We start from the raw sequence: 23170 nt of genomic DNA on the forward strand, positions 1-23170 counted from the left end.
CCTTGTCAGGCAAGGCTCAGACACAGTGAATAATCACCCAAGGTAGTAGGTCTCTCGTGGTATCTACCAATAGCCTAGGTGTGAGCAGAGGAGCTATACCCACCATGGTTTGGGAGAGGCTCTGAACNAACTCAGCCAGGGAGGAGTTCTTCAGAACCTTGAACACGGTGTACCTCACTTTCTCCTCATCGTACATGTCATTTCCTTGGTGGCCACAAAACTGGTCCTCTGCAACTATCTGAAGGCACAGAAAGCTGAGCTTACAACCACAGACATACATCACCCTGAGCCCACTCAAAAGGCTTCAATCACCCGCCTCTCTACCTCTAGTGAGCCCCTGCAGCTGCACCCAATGCCCACGGCACTGCCCGGCACACATTCGCTGGCCCAAGGCTGACCTGCACTTGCATGTAGAGATGGGCTTCCTGCTGCTCCTTTCGCTTCTGAGCCTTGATCCTTTTCTCTTCTTGCAATCGTTCCACCAACTGCTGAGGAATATCATGGTCGGTGACAGCTTGTAACACTTCACCTGCAGGACAAATGCATCCTCTTTCACCTGGAACTCTGCTTCCCCCTCCTTGCAAGGGCCTCATGTTAGGTCTTCATTAATAACCTAGGATTATGGAAGGACTTGGGACCATGTGGAGCCCACAAGCGCAGCACAGCTTGCTTTTTAAACGATGGGGATAGACAGAGGGGGATGTCTGTGGGGGTAGGGACTTTGGGCAGGCAACAAAGCATCCACTTTATGTTTCATGGTACTGTATTATACAGACAGAAAGCCAAGGCAGTGAAGACTCTTTGCAGAACTACATCAAGCTGTTATAGTTTAACACAGCCACTGGTACTCACTTAGCTTTGATTCCCTGATGTACACTAACATATAGGCATTTGTGCAGTGTCGAACAGANAGATCGTCATCATGACCCCCATAATTGTGCTCAATAGCTTCTTCTTTAGTACACCTGGATACCACGTCATCATCAAATTTACACCACTGGAAGGGAAGCAGGCAGATGTGAGCAGAGAGCAGCACTACTGAATAGTAGGGATCACTGAGCACAAACACCTCCTAAGACCCAGAACCCTGAGGAACCTTGTGCCCACTGGCACTCCTTGCTGCCTACTCAAATAGCCAGTTCCAACTTTGGACCAATCATTCACATAGCACCAACCCTTTGGAGAATTGACAGAGTACAATAAATTAAGCAAAAACTTCATGCTATACTTATACAATTCAATAGAAGATTTTAATAAAACAAAGACAAGAAATGCTGTGGCAAGCTTCTGACTTAAAATTATATAACAATGATCTTCCAATTTGTCTTGGAGAAAGTCATTTTAAATGCCCCAGCCAAAAAAGTATCTATTCTAAAAACCTTCTTTGTCCCAGAGCACCACACTGGGTCTTCATTCCCACCATTATGAAGACCATGGCAGGGTGCCACATCAGGGACTGCGGAGGATGATGGTGGACACGCCCTGATGTGATGAAGCTTCCCTGCCCAGCCAAGGATAACTGCTATGTCAGCACTCATCACTTGCATGAGAGAGATTCTGTGAGGTACAGTGTTAACTACTAGCACAGAAGCACACTCTGTAATGAACCATTCACCTTCACACTGTCAAAAATGAGACAAGAAAACAGCACTCCAGTCAAAAACAAGCAAACAGACACACAGACACACACACATCCCTTCTCCCCCAAAATCCAAGGGCTAGGAAGGAACTTAGTCGACGAAGCATGAAGCAGAAGGGAGGCATGCTTTCAAACCTCAGAAGCCAAGGCCAACACTTACTTTGCCATCCCCTTTGGGGTTTAGGTAAACCACATAATGTCCACCATGATTATCTCCACTGTGAACCAAGACGGCATGGAGAATATAATTTGCAGGGTCCTTAGGGTCTGTTTTTTGCAAAAATTCATCAAGTGGTAACTGTTCTGGAAACTCAAACCTGTTCAAAAATATTTTTTTAAAAGTATTAAAATTATTTTTAAAATCAATACTGATTTGCATGTAAAATATGTTGTCCTTTAGAGCTTTATTTTTGAACTCTTATAATTGACTGTGCATCATTAATCATGAACTATGAATGACTCTGAAGGCTCTTCAATCTACTTCTAAAGGAGTACCTACTTGCAAGAAAAATCTTATCAATTTAAAGTTAAGGGAAAATTCAGTGAGAACAATAAGATACTAGGAGGTTCAAGTTCAGAGTTTGCCCAACCATCTCATAGTAAATTTACACTGAACTGAATGTTAGTGCCTACATAAGCCCAAGGCATCTAGGAATGTACTTAGAACACTGTGACGTTAGAGAAAGAGCAGGCTAGTCAGAGAGATGTGTGTAAAGGATCTTTACCCTTACAAAGGTACTATATTTGACAGTCCTAAATTATTTGCTTCCTAACTTGTGATTTGGTTAAATCTTATCAATGATAAGCTGTATGCAAGCATGGGATGAGCAGCTCAGTTGGTACAGTGCCTGGAAAGCAAGCATGCGGGAGACCATAAGCTCTTTCACCAATTGGGTACATGCGTGTTAGCTCAGTTCCACAGAGTGAAGAAGGCAGGATGGTCAGAAGTTTATGGTCCTGGTAAACTGGCAACCAGCCTGAGTTAAACTGTCTCAAAATTAAGTAAATGGCTTTCAGAGGCAAAAAGGGAAGCCAAACAAAGTGGATCAGAGTCCAAATGCGTATAGGAATCTAGTGGCTGAGGGCTGCTCGAATCCAGTCAGACTGTCTGCTGAGAATGTACAACTTGGGTATTTAGGGGGGAAAAAGTCACAATTTTTAAAAATGATGGCAACAATTCCATTGAAAACAGGGAGAAAAAGGTGTGCAGAAAACAGGTTGGAAAATAAAAGACAGTTGAGCATACACTCCATTTGTGAAAATAATTTAATTTTGTCATATTCTACCTTCAAACATGAATGGTGACTAACCATCATCTACCCTGCTCAAAGTTATGTTCAAACTAATCAGGGTAAAATTTTGTATACAAACTCAAATAAGTCAAGCAGTAGTGTCTCTACAGAGTAAGTTCCAAGACTATACCAGGAGCTGTTACACAAAGAAACCCTTCCTGTTTTGAACAAAAAAAAGAGGAAAAAACAAAAAACCAAAAACCCTTAGAGAAAGCATTTCTCATCACTCATACAAAGGCTCATTAACATTAGGATAGGCTGACCTCACTATATATCTAAGGATGATCTTGAAAGAGCGTCTAATGTTGCTTTCTCCGCCTGCCCTATGGCTGAACCATGCCTAAGGTTCATGCAGCGCTACAGATGAAGCCCAGGCCTCATATATGGTAGCCAAACATGCTACCAATGGAAGCACATCCCTAAATTCTCCAATCTGTTGTCTTAAAAATAAGGGTAAAAATTATAATGGGGTAGAGACATACACCATCATTCCTAGGACATTCTGGAAGCTAAAAACAAAACACTGATTTGTGGTAAAAATCTACATTTAGTCCAAAGCTCTGTGACCCAGTCAGAAAACCCTGCCCCTTGCCTTCAGGGTGGCAGAGGAGAGGGTTGGGGTCAGGGCACTATTACAGAAAACAAGCACCTGCCAGATACACCTCTACCCTACCCTAGGGGAAGCACAACAGAGAGTGCGCAGCATAGCACAGCCCAGCGCGGAGGTCACACGGAGCCCCTCCAACACCCCATTACCTGTCATTGATCTTGATGTTTTGGTCCGTCTGAGGATCATACATGAACCTCATAAGTTGCAGATGTAATACTGGGGGCAATGTTAGGAATTTCACACCTTTTTCTGCCTCCTGGAAGTGGAGAATAAATGGTGATTTTTAGTTCATCTCTGTATTTTTGGTTTTCTTGGAGATGGGGGAGGGGGGACCTCACTAACTTTGAACTTATAGTGACCCTCCTGCCTTTGTCTCCTAAGTTACCACTCCAGGTTTACAAGTCTTTTAAGTTTTTTTGAAACAGTTTTACCATGTCACCCTAGCTGGCCTGGAACTCCTGTCCCTGCCCATCAAACCCTGGGATTAAACACGTGCCCCATCACACCCAGCTTCACCTGTTTCTTAAGGTAGTAAAGAAGTGTTTCTGACCAGGCAGATAGCTCAGAGATGAAGACAATTAATTGTCCCACAAGGGTGACAGACCTGATGTGATCCCTAGAAACACATCAAGATGGAGTGAAGAAACCGTGTCCAAAGTTGCCCTGCCCTTCCAACACGTCCCCGCAAATACGCCTACTCATCTGGGTGGGAAAGGCAGACTGTAGGGCAGTGTCCCAAGTTCTTCTCCCCAGCTCTCATCCTGTGCAGCACAGGCGTCTGAGCCTCAGTGCTCTGAACCAGCAGAATAGAACCCTGATACCATGAGTTACAAGTTGGCAGGCAGCCAGGTGGTGGTGGCCACGCCTTTAATCCCAGCACTCGGGAGACAGAGTCAGGCGGATTTCTCAGTTCGAGGCCAGCCTGGTCTACAGAGTGAGTTCCAGGACAGTCAGGGCTACACAGAGAAAACCTGTTTTACACACACACCAAGCTGGCAGGCCTTGGTAAGTGCTATGATAATACGTTCCCTGAATCCAGCCCAGCACCCACCTTTAGGAGGTACCCTTGGGAGGCAGAGGCAGACAAGTTTGAGGCCAGCTTGGTCTACAAAGCAGGTTCCAGTTTACCCAAGGCTACACAGAGTAAACCCTGTATCAAAAAGTGAAACAAAACAATAACCAAAAAACTTTCTGATATGAAGGTCAGGAAATGTTCTGGTGAGGCACAAAACAGAAACCGTCAACACTCACAGCACTTTCCCCTACTCTGCCAGTTCTGTCAATCAAAGATTTCCCCTCTTCACCACACAAACACCTTCCCACCTCATCAGACCATTCAAAGAGAGCAAATGCTTATGGGCTCAACATCTCAAAAGCACAAGCAAGGAGAGAGAGCACAGCACAGTGTCATCAATGCCTGGGTAAAGAACTGGAGACAGCACGGGAAGGAGGTTACCTGCAGGCCATGCTCCCCAGCGTCGTATTTATTGTCACCGTCTAGTTGTTCTACTGCCACATAATCCACAAATGATTCAAATACTTTAAAAAGAAACAAAAAGAACAGGTCAATTGGTGTGATCAATAAAGCTCAAGTACAAACACAGGCAGCCTGGGTGGACATTACATATATTAATGTGATGAGGATATCCAGCAGAGTATGAGCAGAGCTTCCCCGTCCACTGAGTACAATGACACAGGCCACTGCACCTTCCCTGTTCAAAGATAGCAGAAAAGGGAGGGAAACTCAAGTACTTCGTTTCAATGCTGCTGAAACACTTATAAGCTTAGTCAATTAAGACAGCATGGGACCGTGGCATAGACAATCAGTGGGTGTGAAACTCAAGGGCTGGACGAAGAGGAACTAGGCAGAAGATGCACCTGCACGGGGCACCGTGATATCAGCCCTGGAATAGTGACAACTAGTACAGTGACTTCACTAAAATCAGCATGTGTCATTCAACAAGCAGCAGCATGAGGATTGAGGTCAGGCAGTCACACAAAGGCCTCCTGGGGGTGGGGACAGCAGGGATGGGGGTAACACACCAGACAACTGTCAGGTCAGCAGTTACACTGAGGGCAACCGCAGGTGGTATGGGACAGGGGTCCTGAGAAGAGGAACAGAAGGGCCAGGGAGAATAACAAATAAAGCACCAAGAAAAAATGAAGCGGAAGTCAAGACAGTAAGAACTAAACAGCAAAGGAAACCCATGCAGCAAGAGGCTGGACGGAACACAAGATGCGAAGATAGTGATGCCTATGCAGACCATGCACAAGAGTGCACAATAATGATAATCTCCAGCTTAACAAAGGAAAGAGGGACCCAACTGGAAGACAGTGATACAAATAAAAGCCCTGGCAATCTGGAATCTATGCCAGGAAAAACTCATCTACATCAGAGGAGCCTAACCTGTTAAACAGGCTTTACAATAAGACACACAGAATCCCTTTTTACACTGGCTTGGCTTTGTGGAAAAGCACATACACTATCACTAAGCTCAGGGATCAGTCCACACCACGAGATAAGTGATGCTGAGCCTGCCATAAATGCAAGCAGAACATGAACGAGAGCAATGGCCTGAACCTATAGAGAGCAATATACCGGTAGATAAAGGCCCCTAAAATGAACACTAGGTGATCATCAAGCCACTGGTCCTGTATGGAATACATGAAGCACACATGAACAAGATGATGAAAAAGGCTCAGATTACAACCAGGCCAGCCCAAGTTGCTGAATGCTAGAGGTGTTTCCTCTGATTCGGGAAGGGGGATCCAGGGATTGAGCAGACCAAAAGAGGCTTCCAGGCAGCTGGACACACTGCTCTTGAGAGTTGGATACACAGAAGCAGGCAGTCACCCAATGTGCTTAAAATGTCACTCCCTGCATCTAACCTTAATTATAATACAATCCCTGTTCCTAACGAGACACTGAGTGAGAGCAGCAATGAAATATGGAAACAAGACTTACTGTTTTTCTTCCCTTTTATACTTAGCTGGATATCATAATAATCTTCTCTCCTATCAGAACGGTAGTCTACTTCTTTGCACTGAATATAGGACTGTAAGTAAAGAGAAGGCAGCTTCAGCACTGGCTGTCAGTCTACATTTATAGTCTCCCAAAGCCATTCTTTAAAACTAACGCTCACATACCACCATTTTGCCTCGGAATAACTTTGGAATGGTGCCCTCTACACAGGTGCCTTTCATTTTATTTTCCACATTATCAAGCAACTGAAAGAGAAGATTTGGACATTAAAAACAACTTATACTTAAGTAATACATAGTAATTTAATAACACTTTGTTGGAAATGCCAACAGTCAAAGAATTTCTAGACTATAAATATAATACCTTTGGCATGCAATTACAAAAAAAAAACATACAAAATCTTTCTTGGCTGGATTTTGTTGCTTTTACAAAAAAATATCTCCATGCAATAGTTGAGGTTAACCTTTTACACAGTCTTTGGGATGAATTAGTAATCTTGAGTGCCTTTAGAAGCATTTTTTATATTTATTTTACCTCTGTGGAAAAGCATGTAAATTGATCACTAAACTTAACTCGTAATGGTCCACACCAAGAGATTAATGAGGTTGAGCCTGTCAACAGGATTGACTGGTTTGTCCATGGATATTTAATGAACTGATTCAATCCAGCTAGTGCTGCAAAAAAGAAAACACACCTTGCCCAGCCAATCACCTTGAACATCCATTCCAAGTCTGCGTGAGCACGCATCTATGTCCTTCCTCAATCCAGGAACGAATGACTAGTGACTAATGGGGACAGGCAACAGCACCACCTCTGCAGTGCCTGCAGATCCCCTCGCTTTGTGACTCCTTTGCATATGCTCAGGCAATCAATGAGAAACCCACTACACACAGCTCCATCTGTTCAACCTTCCCCAGTATCACATCACCTTCTGACTCAGTCCTTCCCACAGTTCAAACCTAGACGAGCCCTAAACCAGGCATGTTGGTGGGATCCCAGCACTCTTTAACCCTGGCCTACACATCAGTCCTAAACCAAGGTAAATGGTCTTAGTTGTGAAACTACTTGGTAAAGACCTCTAGCATTGCCTCAAACATTCACTTTGACAACCAAATAGTTACTGCTTGAAACTTACCACTCGACAAAGCTCTTGAACATCGTGTTGCATGAAGCTATCTAAAGTTTCCCACCTTTCAAAGAGAAAAGGAGTATCTACATTTCAATTTCTGAATTTCAAGGGAGTAAATTAAGGCACAATCTAGACTGCGGACTAAATTCAATTAACCTCTAGCCTCAAATTTAGTAGGTGTGGTTTCTTAAATGTAAAGAGTATCTTGGGGATTGTCATAATGCAAAGATTAAACTGAATTTTATTAGCAGTCAGGGAAATTTTTAAATGTTTTTTAAAATCTAAAAGGTGGTAACTACAGTCACATACAAATACACTTCAAAGCAAGACACGCCCCTTTGTCAAAAAGCAAAGTGGTGAAATCTTTCAGGAAAAACTCTAACACAAAGCCTTACTTCCAAAGAGGGAAAGGATAGAAGCCCTGGGGCCAGCCGTGAGCCTGCCTGAGCCGGATGCCGGGTCACTCCTGTCTCCACTCTTGTCCCTTACACAGAAAGCAGAATGGAGGTGGATTGCTGATACATACCCAAATGACTTTGTGAGCTTTTTTGTTCCTACAGGCTTATCGCTGTGCTGTAATTCATAGAACACTCTTTGTAATGCTAAAGGGACGCTTTTAGATGAATCATCGCCCTCTGTTGGCATCATGTACACAGCCTAAAAGAATTGATTTAGAAGTGTTTAATTTTAGGTAAAAGTATCATTTCTAATATCATAAGGAGTAAAGCAATTTGCTAGGGGCTCTTAACTATGCCCAAGTTTGTAAAACCATCAAATGTCTGTAGAGACAATTTAGAAAGAAACAAAAGAGAATGCAAAAAAACTTAAGTCACCTACAGCTCACCACCCGGGCACTCCCTGGGGCAGTGCACATTTAACCCTGCCAGTGTCTAGGAACCAGAGATGATGAAATGCAGATGGCACTCAAGCTACCACTCCGAGTGCTCCCATCTCAGAGAGCAGCTGTCGCAGAAGCGAGCAGATAAGACACACATACAAGTACCTTCTCTGCCCCACTCCATACAGTCTGCAGTCAGAAAAGCACCACCCTCCATCATTAGACTCAAACTGCTTAAAATAAGCTGAGGCAGAAGGACCACAAAGACTACTAAGTGAATAAAGCCAGTCCAGGAGCATGTGTAGACACTCCCTCTCCCTAACATTGAGAAGAAGAGGGTGTGGAGCTAGCTGTGGTACCACGGAACTCCACATTAACCAGGCAGGCAGATCTCTGGCCAGGCTGTCAGCTACAAGAAAACCAGTACTACACAGACTTTATCTCTAAATAAGGTTGGGGGAGCCTGGGAATATACTATAAGGTAGACACATTAGTCCTAGAATCAATTAATTGTTATTATGGTGTTTGTATTTTAAAATTTGATCACATAAGTTAGCTCCAAGACAAGGTGGACCCCACCACCACCAGAGACTAATAAAGGCAGCCTGGGAAGGCCTTCCTGCAGAGAAAGGGCTGCTGTCTGGGGAGGTAAGAGAGTATGTTGGGTCTTTAACATACCTTGCAGAAGAGAAGGCAGAAAGCTGCTGAAAGGAATAATATTCATTTACCTTTCGTAACTGATTTGTGAAAAACAAGGTCTGCAGCAAGCTATTCATGTAACATGTTGCTCCCTGATTCTTTAAGCCGACATAGCCAGTATGCTTCTTTGAGTCCCACCTGAAAGACACAGTCCAGTTTGAAGGTCCACTGCCAGGAACACCTGGCTTCTACAATATATAGGGCTCAGTTGGCCATTTGCCCTGGCATCTGTGCAGCTGAGCATCACCATCACATGTCATCTTCTGCTATCTAGCATGCTGACAAAGGAACATGGTCCACTGACCATTCCTCCAGGCACAACACTGGGAACTGAGGCCTCCCTGACTGTCGTGACCATTCAAACTCAATTTCAGCATTCACCCAACAGTCTCCTGTCATTTATAAAGATTAGCACTCAGACACTGGGGGTTACCTTTGACATCAAGTGTGACTACAGATATATATCTCTCTCTCTCTCTCTCTCTCTCTCTCTCTCTCTCTCTCTCTCTCTCTCTCTCTCTCTCTCTCACACACACACACACACACACACACACACACCCAAAAATATAAATGCGGCAACAGCTGAATACGCCAGACAACAACCCTACCACCAAATCTATAGAAAGACACTTATGCAGGAGAAGACAGGAATGTAGATTTTCAAGTTTTAGAATGCATTTTTAAAATCTCAAGGGCAGCGCCTCTTTGTTATGCTACCTGAGTGGCTACTTAAAATGGTAGTCTAAGCTGTGTCCCAGATATTTTCAACCCATGTGACCACCCAGCAGAGAGAAATCTACTGGTAAACAGGAAACTACTACGTCTTCCCGATAAGCTTCTGACTCCGCTACATACTAACAAGAGTAAGAGCCAACATCAGAGAGGATGAGGGACTGGACCTGTCAGTAGTCCCCAGTACATTTCCTGTGACAGGTTTCCATACCTGTGCAGTCTTCAAAATAAGAGCAGCAAGCCACACACACGAAGGCCCTGGTTTCCTTATAGATAAGACTGTGACTGGAAAACCAGTGCTGGCTGGTTACATGCAAAAAACCCACTGGTGAGGGTATATGTGTTGTTGAGTATTGGGGCAAACTCAAGATGGTAAACACTCTTAGGCATATTCTCATGCGTCGCAAGACAGTACAGGAGTACCTAGCAGGACAAAAACTTACGCAACTCCATGGGGAGCATCTGCCTGTACAAAAACTTCAAAGGTGACTTTGTCATCGTCTATGAATCCTTTCTCAGGATCAGTCACTTCCTGTAAAATAAAAATATCAACTCGCATAAGAACACACAAGATCCACCTTACTCAAAAGAAGCAACTGTCTTTGTACTCTGCACTCAGTAAAGTACTACTTCAAAGCCTAACGGGGCACTCCTTTAAAATGTTTGCACAACTTTGCCCTAGTTTGGAAGTGGTCCTTTTTGTTTTAAGTATGACCCCTTAAGAGCTTTGCAAAGGTCAAGGTGCTCAGGGTTTACTGTCACAGCCTGAGTGAGCTGGTGAGAGTCTAAAGTACTCTTTCTAGACAGCAACATGCCAAGACCCACCACTGGCCACTTCTACAGAAAGGGGCCCCAAGAAAGGTCACCCCTACCAGGAAAGATTTCCATGTGACTAAAACATGCTGCAGTGGGCTGGACAAACAACTCTGCCAACAGGTTTGCTGCTGGCACGGGAATCAGAATTTGGTCCTAGCATCCACACCTCACAAATGCCATGGCTCTAACCCCAAAGAATCTGACAAGCAGTCCTGGCCCCTGTGGCACCCTCACACACATACAAGTTTGTGCAAGATTCTAAAACTTCATACTCGATGCCAGGTGGTGGTGGCCCACACCTCTATTTCCAGCACTCGAGCACTCAGAATGTGGAGGCAGAGGCCAGCCTGGTCTACTTAGTGAGTTCCAATACAACCAGGGCCACACAGAGAAACCCTGTCAGGAAGGGCAGAGCCATGCCTGAGGAGCCAGTGAGATGAAACAGAGAGCAGTATCTAAGCCTGAACCCATGATCTGAGCTGAATCCACAGAACCCACACAAATGGACCCCACCTTAGTTCATGTATGCCCACACTCAGTTATTTGCATATAATGAAGTTTGCACACCATGCACACACAGCATAGTAAGTAAAAATTTAAAGGCTGCAACCGGAATCCTTATATATACTGCACACATGATGACAGAAAACCACACCAACTTCCGGGTGTCTACCTGCTCAACTCACAAAGCAAGGTTTTGAAGACTAAAAGAACAAGACCAGCAATACCAGTTGAGATACTGAGTCTAAACACTGTCACTTACACTCCAGGCCATGAAATTAGAGAATCCCCAGTCGTTTTCCTTGTGGAAGAACAAGTGACTGATTCGCCGGCTGAATGATTTGTCATCGTCCCTGTAATTTATTATCTTCAGCACTGCTTGTGCGTGGCAGGACCACGACCTATTGCAGAAGGAAACAAAACCCACCAAACCTTAGCTGGCGTATTTCAATGAGACCCACACACTTTAAAACATCAGAACCAGCACATGAAAATCTACCTTGGATAGGGTAGAAGGATTTGAAGTCACAACTGCAGTAGGTCACAGTTCTAGTTTATTATTTGAGAAAAGATCTCGCCATGTAACTCCAGCTGGACTAGAAAGAACTCAAATCTACCTGCCTCTCTACTTTCTGAGAGCTAAGATTAAGGTGTGAACCATGACCTGGCTTGGGTTTGTTCCTGCCTGAACTTTAAATATCAGCCTTAGGTTTTATGCAAGTGTGGCTAGGTGAAGGGTGTAGTTCAGTAGTTACATGTCATGTACAGAGAAATCCCTGTGACAGCGGATAAAATAATAAAACAGTGGATGAGCAAGAAATGGTAGCACGTATACAGTCTCTACCACTGAGGAAGCTGAGGCAAGGGGATTACTATGAATTCAAGGCTATCCTAGTAACAAAGCAAAAAACCCTTCCCTTCCTCCTTCAATCCCTAAATGAGGATGGATGCACCCCTGGGTTCTACCACAATGCAGTATTCCCAGCAGAGCTTGCACCTGTGCCAATAGGCTGACTCCCAGGACACCTGCCCTATGTATCAGGAGGGATCAGGCACAGAAGCATGTCCTGCCAGTAAGGACACCAGAGGGCGGGTCCATGACTTCCAGCTAATGCAGTCCAGTCTGGGCCAATCAGTTTACTGCCAGAGACAAGAAAAACCTTAATCTATATGTGGTCCTTCACTACAGATAAAGTTGATTTCACAACTTTCTAGGGGGGAAGGAGCAATGCTGAGGGTATAAGCCCACCCTGTGTATTGGGCAACCATTTACCGCTGCACCACTCACTAGCTTAGCTTGGCACTTCTCAAACATTAAAGGAGACAGAAATAAACTGTGTTCTCCCTTGGAATATTGACAGAACAACCAAAGCTGCTATCTTCTGGTGAGCACTTTCCTCAGGGTTCCCAAGCACCAGAATCAGGGAGTGTCATGGGGCCTCCTTGGTATAGACCAAGGGACCTCCACAGTGCGCATACACCCTCTCCCAACCATCACTCTAACAGATTTCTGACAGCAAGGCTGTGGACTTAAAGGAGAACCACACACTTCTGAGATTAAACCAAAGGGGTAAAGTTTGAAAGACTCATAGATCATGAAACCTCTTTTGTGTAATTGGAAGGACCTCCACGATGTCTTTATTTCTCAGTTACTAAGACAGGGTCTCATTTAATCCAGGCTGGCCTTGAAATGAACCTCCTGCCTCCATTTCCCAAATACTGGTATTAAGACACTTTAAAAAATAAAACTCCTTTTGAAAAGCATGACCAAAACTTTCCCCCATAAATAGGCCAGAGCCGTACTTTTAAACACCTCACTAACATCTGTGAGGTGTTTTCCAATTAGCCCATAGGCACGAGCCTTCAGAGGACAGAAGGGCTAGCTGTGTAAGCTTCTCACAGCCACACTTAAGGCATCTGCTTCTAGGGACAAGGGAACAAATAGTTCAGTGGCTGGCAGAATCCAAACGGACCTAGTCTGGGCTGATGGGCACTTACATACTAAAGTTACTTTTTTATTTCACTCTTATAATCAGGGCTAGGGCTGTAACTCAGTAGTAGCAATTCCCTGGGTTCCATCCCCAGAGCCAAAAGAAAAGGGACTGTTACAGAGTGACAAAAGAAACTAAAACTGGATAAGACTGATGGAGCTTGGCCTCCAGAAATGTGTGCATTTGTAGTTGCATCATTTAAACTCTTACGTGGAGTCAGATTCAGCATTGCACTGGAGAAAGAATCCTACGCTTTTTTGGTGTGGTCTGTCTGGATAAAAGCGTGGCATCACCATAATCTTCCATGGCAGATTTCGCACAAAACACGGAGGGCTAAGGACCGACTCACTCAGTCTGCTGAAGCGCTCGACAGTGAACTGAAAGGTTGCCTCGGAGCGCCAACTGGTGTCTGCAAGAAAACATGCCATCAATCACAGAGCCAGGGCATTAACCAAAATCATAACACTGCAGTAAACTGCTCTACAAGATCTCAACCCAGTCCAACTGCTGATGCCTCTGGGAAACCATAGTGGCTTTTCCAACGTATGAAAAGGCACTACTAATGAAGACAGTTTCTACACAGCTGGATGCTAGCAGAGGGTCCACTCACCCACGCCTGCCTTCCCTCAGAGAACTAAGGGTTTAGGGGGATGAACATTTACTTCAGTTTTCACCCCCCCACACCTGGAAATCAACTGAGGGGACAGACTTGGGAGGGAAGAAGAAGAAGGGCTTATGCTTATACTTTGAATGTATGTATGCACAGGGCTGCCAGGCCCCCAAGCTTAAAACTTCTGTTCACAGAGAAATTAAAGTTCTTTCCAATATGAATATTAGCACAAGAATGAAGGTTTCTGCCCCTCCACTGCCTCTGCTCAGAGGTTTAGTGTCTCAATCAAAAATGTATCATCTAAAAGAGGGCACCATTCACCCATCACTGGCAAGTGGCCACGGGCCAGTGAGCTGATAGAGCCCCAGGAATGTCTTACTGTTTGCTTCTCAAGCTATAGCAAGTGAGCCGTCATCCACAGCCACTCTGCCACAGTTGCTACTGACAAGCACCAGTAATACATGACAAATTCACAGGAAACCAAGGGGCTGCAGAAGGGTCTGAAGGAATCACTTTTTATGCTTATCTTGCAACAAAGAGAAAACTGATCCCTGACTGGTAGGGACTGAGGGCCACCTCCCCCCATATAGAATCAGGTACTGACTTCCCTGGTTACTGGGTCCCAGAACATAATCAGAGGACTATGCATAACTAGACTTATGAAAAGCATGTTAATTAACAGAGAAATTCTGCCCCCTTACATTCCCAGAGTGCTGAAGGCCATCAAAATAGAGCCCCACAATCCTTCCATCTCCAAACTGCACATAACATGGGTTTGTGGAATCACCTGTTCTAGATATATTAAAGTTGCTAGAAGTTTGCAACTACCTGGGTCTGTTCTTAAGAAAACATGTCCATCAGTCCTCACAAGAGGGTATTCTTGCCGAAGTCTGTCAATGTTCCCTCACCCCTTTTTTGTAACCAAGCACATCCCGGCTCTCTCAGTCAGGGCAGGAGCACAATGAAAGAACAGCTCCAGGAAGCTTTGCCAGGGTGCTGATGACTGACTGACCTAAGTCTATTGGGTTGGATATTCCTGCACCTGCCTGAAGGGGAAGAATTCTGCCTATGAATTTGCCTAAAAGGACTTAGCAGAAAAGGTTAGCTACATGCTTTAATGGACATACAAATTGCACCTGAGCAGCATTAATTTCCACTTTACAGATAAGGAAACTGAGGCATACTGACATGATGCATGTCATTTCTGGAGACACCAAGGACAGTGGCAGTGCTAGCCTGCATAAAGCTAGCCTGTCGCTGCAGCTCAGACTTGTAAGATTACACTCATACCCACAAAACCTGGAGCAGACTACAATTTTTTATTCTTCCATGCCGCACATTAGTCAAACCGACAACTTATTCTTTAAATGTTAAGGGGGGGAAAAGTGAGTGGTGACACTGATCTTAATGTGCAAATCTTTTCAAAATAGAACCTGGCACTGTCCCTGGTCCCTATTCACTAGTCTGCTTCCTTAGATGTCACACTGGATTTGTGCATTATACTGAAGGCACATTCTTAGAACAGGCTAAGGAAGTTGAAACTTCTTGTGACTAAACTGGGGGCTGGGATACAATCCAATCATAGAGCCAGCCTACAGCTGACATCATGAACATGGCCCTTGGTGCTCAAACAAGTAGGACAAATGAGAATTTGTAACAGCCTAAGAACAACCTATCCACAGCACTAAATCAGCCTGCTGATTACCCTCTTAGAGGGAATTCCTCGAGACTGACCACCCTGACAAGGGTCTCTGCCCAAGAACAAATGCAGTGGCACATGGGAGTTAGGTCCACTTAAAACAACTCTGTGAGTGGGCTGCCCTGGCCTCAACTCTGTAGAGAAAGCACAGACAGGACACTTCAGGTTTTGAAGGGACCAATTTCTCCATATGGTGACTCTAGAGGGATGTCTTCTCATACCTTCTGACATACTAGTCTAATACAAATTTTACAAGGCTATTAATCTTAAGAAATGGGTGGTTTCTAGACACCTACAACTTAACACACTTCTATCTAGGTCCTCATAGCCCATGTGTTTGCTCTAAAACCTCTCATCTAAGAAAGGACAAGCAACACTTGATGAAATGAGAAATATGATAAGAAAGAGGCTCTAACACCTGCCCACCCCATTAGTCTACTAACAGGCATTTAAAAAATATGCTCTTTTCCTCAACTACACATGTCCTCCATTCATGCCTGCACTGCCAAGCTACCTAAGTCCTTACACGAGAGATGGCTCTAAGGACCCTGAGCACAATAAAGTCACAGATCATATGGTTACAAATTGGCCTCGATCCAATGTTTTCTAGATCATGTGTCCTAGTTTGATATATTTTTAAAAGATCTAAGTAAAGGGGTTCAAAGCCAGAGTCTAAGGGATCATTAAGAAAACCCCGGGGTTTTTAAGGGATGGCTGAGGCATGGGTAATGCAGAGCTCCTCAAATTTCCCAAGGATCTGACCCGGCCACATGACACATACACCTACATCAGCGGTTCACAGTCACATTACTTTCGGAAAAGCTCACCCTAAGATCTGCTCCAGAAACAGAGCCCCACCCTCCCTTGCCTCTGCCATACTGTAAATAGGCCCAGGCCTAGGCCTTGCTGAAGACAGTTCCAACTGCAAACCAAGACTGCCGGCCGCTCTGCTTTCGACAAGCTGGGCCACTGCAACTCTTAGGTCTCATGATAAAGCATGAGTACTTAGTACTAAGAATCCAATATTATTTACCCTGAGATAAGAGAATGCAGACTCTTAAGCATGGTTCGATCTAGGCCACCCAGGCCCCCAGGAAACATTTAGCAATGTCTAAAGACATCTGGTTGTCTGTAATGGCTGCAGAGAGGAAGCAGGTAGGGTTTAGTGGGAAACACTGGTGTATTCTAATACACAGAATAACCCACTGTCTCATAACTGCATCTATGTCTCCCTACACTCCTAGTAAGAGGAATTGCTTAAAACAAGCTGCACTGGGAGAGCTGATGGGGTGGGCTTGGCTACATACAGCTCTACATACAACTCAAATTGAACCCAAATGCACTCCTGGCACCTCTGCCTAGCCACTTTCCCAAATGTCCTCTCTGAAACAATCCTGGCATCTCTGGTGTCCAAAGTGAAACCACCAAACGCCCAATAACCAATAGGACCACACCCACACCGATGCCCTTCATCTACAGTGGAAAGCGCACTCCACAGGGAACAAAGCAGCGGGGTGTAGCCCACGCCTCTTTACCTTCCTCAGAAATTGCCTCAGCCAGCTGCCAGGGGTAAACCGCACTGTGAGAGAACTCTCAACTGCGGCTGCAGTTTCGCATGGAGGCTGAACTTTTGGCAGGAGGTCTGAACAGCAGTCCTTCTGGTGGTGCAGCCCGTGCCTGATGGTTTCTTTCAACTGCCCCGTTACTCCCCTGGGAAGGACACAACCCTCATGAGGATTGATGGACATGCTTGTACAGAACATGGTTTCATATTACACTGCAAGATTCCAGGGGCTGCATAAAATTACTGGCTGCTCCCTTCTCAGGACTTTGGCTTGCAAATGTTTACATCTCTTAAGATGATATAAAAGAAGATTTCTCAAAAGAAAAAAAATGATTCCCTGACACAAAATGCCCATGCATATACATAAGCATATGTTTTTCCACATGGCCGATACAGAGAAAAGTGAGTGGAGGAAGTGCAGGGCCCAACGCTTGGCTCTAACAGGAGCTAGGAGGCACTCTCAGTTGTAGGACTGATAAGACACGAAAGTGGGAATGCAGTGGAAAACCAAATCCCAATGCCTGGAAGCATCTTGCTGCAAACAAATGGGAAAGAAAATCTCTCTGGCCTGAATACTAACAGTGCTTGGAGACCTGTGGGTATGAGCAGACACCCACTCATTATAAACCTCTGGATTTGAACCCCCTTGCCTAGACTGAGGAGAAGCAACTTACCTTGAAATTTTACACAATCTGGTAATTCAAAACAAAAATAGGATCCCAAATTGCCCTCAGACATAACCTCCTAAAAACTAACTACTCTAAAGATTAGAAAGTACTCAAGGAAAAAATACAGATGGGTTTTGTTTCTGACAGCGCTCGACAGCTGTGAGTAAGTGAGCGGTACTTACCATCCTCCATGTCCTCCTCTGCGTTGCTATGCCCATCACTCAGGGTTACATTCCCATTGATGACAGGGTTCTGAGTAATTCTTGGTGGGTCATCTGTATCTCCAGCTTTAAAAAAAAATAAGAAACTTATGAGCTAACCTTCACAGTTGGACTAGATGCACAAGAATATGCTTGATAATTTGTAGTCACTAAATTCTAATAACTCTTACATATCCTAATTCAAGTCTTCAAAGTTTGAAGGCTATTGAATATTGGTCACAATGCATGATAATCTGCTCCATTTGTAATTAATAAAAGGACTATTCTGTATATATAAGATGTTTATTTGTATTGTCTATTTACTCTTACTCGGTAATGGCTAATGGCTTAGACTTAAGAACCTTTACATAATTGATATGGAAAGTCATTTTGCAATAAGCTTCCTACTAATTAAAATGTAATCCTCCAGAGATGGACCATAGTCCTAGGAGAGCTTTTGCCTAACATGCACAAAGATTCCTGGGTCCCACACTTAGCACCGAATAAATAAATAAATAAATAAATAAATAAATAAATAAATAAATAAATAAAATTTAACCAAGGAACTAAGAGTTGACTCTGAGGCCCAGAGGTTAAGAGCATTCATTGCTTCTGCAGAGCATCTAAGTTTGTTTCCCAAACCAACAATGCAGTTCACAACTGCTTGTAACTCTTTAGTTCCCAGGGATATAATGTCCTCATTTGAACTGTTGAGGCTACCTGTACTCACATGTACATATATCAATCCATCTGCACACAAACACACACAAACCAAAAAACATCTTTGAATAAAAACCTTAACCATACAGACTATTTTCTTGAGTTCATGAAACATCTGAAAACAAAGCTGAGTAGGACACCACGGGTTATTTTTGGGTTTGTGATGTTCAGATCACAGCTGGAGCCACCACATCTGGCTAATCTTGGAGTTAAATCAGCCCCCATGTACCATTCCAAAACACTGATTGCAGGAGCAGGTCATCTTGTCCAGGAGTGCTTTTTCCCTGCAGTGATAAACACCCAGCAGGAAAAGGGTCTCATTACCTGAAGGAGGCATGCTTTTCTGAAGAGTTAGCTAGGGAGCTGTGTGCTGGACCTTCACAATCCCAAATCTTACTGTTACCAGGGGTGGACACAAGACTGGGACAGACACGGGGACAGGGAAGCAGGCAGGTGCGTGTGCGCACGCACACACACGTTCAGAACCATGGACAGAGCTGAGGCTAGTCCCCTCCTACTGTTTGGCTCTTAAACTCCTGCATCCCCATCTCTTTATCTCAAAACTTTCAAAATTTAAAAAATAGACATTCATCCATATTTAGACAAATTTAATATCACTTCCAATCTCCAGTTTAATAATACAATTGTATTAGAATGTGATGTCTAAAAACAAACGCTTTTAAAAAATGGCCCACAATCCCTTAGATAAGGGTTTGAGGGATGTGGAATCCTGGGGTCCTTTAAAGGACATCTTCTGGCCAGCCTGGAACTCACAATAATACCTGCCTTGTGCCCCAAGTACCAGCCAGGTGACAAACCAATGAGGTTTCAAATGACAAAGGCTCTGTAAGAGCCAGTGAGAGTCATTTTGGTGATTTACCTAGTCTAAATTTTCTAAAGAATGAGCATATAAGAGCTGCAAGGCAAAGAGAACTGGGTACTTCAGAATCTCTCTGACCTATATCTATTCCCCTCAATGACATCAAATCACCCTTCAAATTTTATAAGTTCTCAAGCATTCTGTCAGTATTGCCTGTGTTTAAAAAAGGGTCACAATACAACTTCTCGACATATGTTTATTTCTTTAAAAACTGTTTTATAGGGCTGGTGAGATGGCTCAGCGGGTAAGAGCACTGACTGCTCTTCCAAAGGTAAAGAGTTCAAATCCCAGCAACCACATGGTGGCTCACAACCACCCATAATGAGATCTGATGCCCTCTTCTAGTGTGTCTAAAGACAGCTACAGTGTGCTTATGTATAATAATAAATAAATCTTTAAAAAAAATCTGTTTTATATGCAAACCTCTCTCTGTTACTGAGCAGAAGGACTGTGGACAGTGTAATAGCTCAGCCTTCGTTAAAGTGCTTGCCAAAGAACCCTCATACTCCATCTGAAATGCAGAGGAAGGAGGAACCAACTCTTAAAGTTGTCCTCTGAGCTCCATGCACTCACCATAGCATATGAACATCTGCTAATGTTTTCTCACTGTCTCTTCCCCGCAAGCTCTCCCTCACACCACTAACACACACACACACACACACACACACACACACAGAGAGAGAGAGAGAGAGAGAGAGAGAGAGAGAGAGAGAGAGAGAGAGAACGAGAACACTGGGCATGGTCGCACATGCCTTTATCCCAAGAGGCAGGTGGATTTGTTTGAGGCTAGCCTGGGATTCAGTGAGACCCTGACTCAAAACAAACATCACAAATATAAATCTGGGAGAGCTGTGTGTTGAAATAGGCAGAGCATATCATTCACTTCCCTGGCAAATCCTCAAGGACCTATTCCTATTTGACCCTGTTCATCTGGAACCTCACAGCATGTTAAGCGACAGTGACCAGTCTGTTGCACACACAAGTTTCAGATCCTAAAAGAATTCTCCTCAATGACACCCGGCAGTAGTCTGATCCCATCACAAATGCCTTTAAACACAATTTATGTCAAAATACCAACCTAACAAACCACTCTCAAACAGCCTTCTAAATTACAAGCATCCTGAAACATTAGTAAGTGAAGGCAAAGGCTGCTTTATTCCACTAAAATCCAAATATGATAAAATAATCCAGATTGCAGCTACAAAGGGGTTGTTTCGGTTTTGCAGGAATTAAAGGTTGCTGAAATAAGCTGTGCTAGGTAAGAGCGCTTTTCTAGCAAAAGTTATGTTGTGCAAAAATTGAGTTTTAAAGAGCTATGACTCCACTTGCCACACCTGACACACTGTGGTCAGAGTAAAGTGAGTGAACAAATCCCACCAGTTGTAATGTGAGACTGAAGTGAGCCTGCTGTCACAGCTCTCCTTCTCCCACTAAAGAGGGGTGATCTACAGTTGGCAGATCCAAGGGGAAAACAAGTATCCAATCTCTAGAGCCACAGCCAACTCACACCCAAAGTAACCCACCACACAGGTAGACAGTTGGGGGGGGGGGGCTATAAAATGTCACAAGGTCACTTGTTGGTCTGCCAGGTGCTGGAAACTCAACCACTGAAAGCTAAATGACTGGCCAGGCAGCTCAAGTTTATCTCCCAAAGGACAGACTATCCAGTGTGTAGTTATTCAAGAGCATGCGGTAATTCCTGGGTCAGAAGAAGAACTATACCAGAAGGCTGATGTACAGAAATGGGTTTCACCCCTGGGCTCTGTCCTACTGACTGGGGAGGTATGTGAGCAGTCAGTCAGTCCTTCCTTGACCACTGCAGAATGGAAAGGCCACAAGCAGACATTCATTTGTCTTCTCACTTTCCTTCCACATTGTATTTTGGGGCTCAGGAATTCTAACTGAACATGATTCCCACCTACTGCACTAGACTGGCTGACCAATGAGCTTTCAGGATCCACTTGTCTCAAGAATGCCCTGTCTCCCAACCCCAAGCACTGGGGTTACAGGTGGGCACGTGTCATTCGGGCTCCAAATAAAGGTCCTCATTGCTTGCCCAACAAACACTTCTCCCGCTGAGCTCTTTTCCTGGCCCCTCGTTGAAATTTTACAAGTAATTTAACATTGTGTGATCAAACAAAAACCCAGTATTAACTTTCTGACACACAACCATCACAAATAATGCAGAATCATGTAGCCAACAATGACAGTGCACAAAGCTACAATGGATAGAAAAGCCCCTGGGTCTGGAAGCTAGCCCAGCAGGAGGTTCTGGTTCAGTTCTGAGCACTCCCTCCCAACAATCTCCAAAATTCCCAAACTTCCTATGCCCAGCATCTGCAGAAAATAAAGCTACTGCCATTCTCAAGTGAGGGTCACTCAGAAGAGGGTACATCACTTTTCATCATGGTATCAAGTTTAATTTTGTGTCCTTATTAAAAGGCAAAAAAGAACCACTCCAGCTGCTTGACTAGTTATGGAGCCTAAATAAACGTCTGCCTCCTTACTGAGGAGTTCTATGCCATCTACCTCCATTTATGATGTCATAACAGAACTACCATGTCACCACAGAACACTTGCCAACTGCTATGGAAACTGGCAGCACTAATTTAGCACCTCAGTCTCAAAGATATTAGAGCTCAGATGAAGAACCTCATGTTAGCATAAAAAGGATAGAGCAGAAGACATATTGAACATTCCAAGTAATTTATCAAAATCTTCTAACCAAGTGTATCTTGTGTATTACCACCACCATGTGGTAGCCTTGGCTGGAAATTTCCAGCTCTTTCTTTGGGGCCCTAAGCATCTCTTCACTTGATCCACTCCAGACTCTTCTATTTGTGGTAACAACCTACTAAAACCCACTCAGTACTACAAAGCAGAACACACAGAGTACAGAGCCAATTCTTGGGTCCTGGGCGGGTCACAGCACAAAGAGTTGCACATCTTCATCCCATCAGCCAGTTCTATCTACATGGTTCGTCCTTCTCTCAACCCATTCAAACTCAATTCAGAATATTACTCGATACAATATTTAACAAAAGATGAGGTAGTGTACAGCTGAGGGTCAGAGTCCCTGCCTAGAACATTCATGAGGTCCTGTTCAATCTGCAATACCACAAAAAGGGGAGGAAAGAGGGGTGTGGGAGAAAAAGGTAGGAGAGTTTTGAAGAACGGGCAGAGAAGTGGAGGGAGGGAAGGTGGGAGGTTAAGGGAGGGGAGGGCATAGATTATTCTGCATATATATCTTAAGACTGGTATTACTTAATCGACAACCCCAATCATTTGAGGGGTAACTGAGCTATGTAGGTACTGATGTGGAAGTTTTCATTCACCTTCTTGCCCAAGCCTGTAGTTCCCAGCCATGTCTCATGGCTCTGTAGCCCAGCGAGTCTAGGGGCTAGAGAGGGAAGGTTCTATCGTCCACAGTGGAGTGAATGCATAGAATCTCCAGGAGCTGTACACCAACATTCTTTTTTTTTTTTTTTTTTAAAGTGTCCTGCAAAATTCTTGTTTTTAGGAAAAGAAAGGAAGGAAGGAAGGAAGAAGAAAGGAAAGGAAAGGAAAGGAAAGGAAAGGAAAGGAAAGGAAAGGAAAGG

General features: G+C 44.1%; 1 protein-coding gene across 2 annotated transcripts in view; it reads right to left on the reverse strand.

The window, feature by feature from the left end:
• Usp7 (ubiquitin specific peptidase 7) overlaps positions 1 to 23170 on the reverse strand; it is a 52728-nt gene that overhangs the window by 9828 nt on the left and 19730 nt on the right. The window contains exons 1-16 of one of the 2 annotated variants that reach the window (XM_029544281.1): positions 17954 to 18058; positions 17075 to 17249; positions 13441 to 13639; positions 11502 to 11640; positions 10366 to 10454; positions 9220 to 9328; positions 8180 to 8310; positions 7660 to 7714; positions 6689 to 6769; positions 6507 to 6597; positions 4998 to 5080; positions 3688 to 3797; positions 1800 to 1956; positions 853 to 997; positions 399 to 529; positions 104 to 238 (exon numbers count right to left, since the gene is read on the reverse strand). In XM_029544281.1, the coding sequence (XP_029400141.1) occupies positions 104 to 238; positions 399 to 529; positions 853 to 997; positions 1800 to 1956; positions 3688 to 3797; positions 4998 to 5080; positions 6507 to 6597; positions 6689 to 6769; positions 7660 to 7714; positions 8180 to 8310; positions 9220 to 9328; positions 10366 to 10454; positions 11502 to 11640; positions 13441 to 13526 (1542 nt within the window). In that variant the 5' untranslated portion in view covers positions 13527 to 13639; positions 17075 to 17249; positions 17954 to 18058. Of the gene's footprint in view, positions 1 to 103; positions 239 to 398; positions 530 to 852; positions 998 to 1799; positions 1957 to 3687; positions 3798 to 4997; positions 5081 to 6506; positions 6598 to 6688; positions 6770 to 7659; positions 7715 to 8179; positions 8311 to 9219; positions 9329 to 10365; positions 10455 to 11501; positions 11641 to 13440; positions 13640 to 17074; positions 17250 to 17953; positions 18059 to 23170 lie in introns of those variants that run through there. The other variant, XM_021208911.1, reaches the window with a different exon arrangement.

The sequence above is a fragment of the Mus pahari genome, chromosome 12, assembly GCF_900095145.1.
Source record: "Mus pahari chromosome 12, PAHARI_EIJ_v1.1, whole genome shotgun sequence".
NCBI lineage: Eukaryota > Metazoa > Chordata > Mammalia > Rodentia > Muridae > Mus > Mus pahari.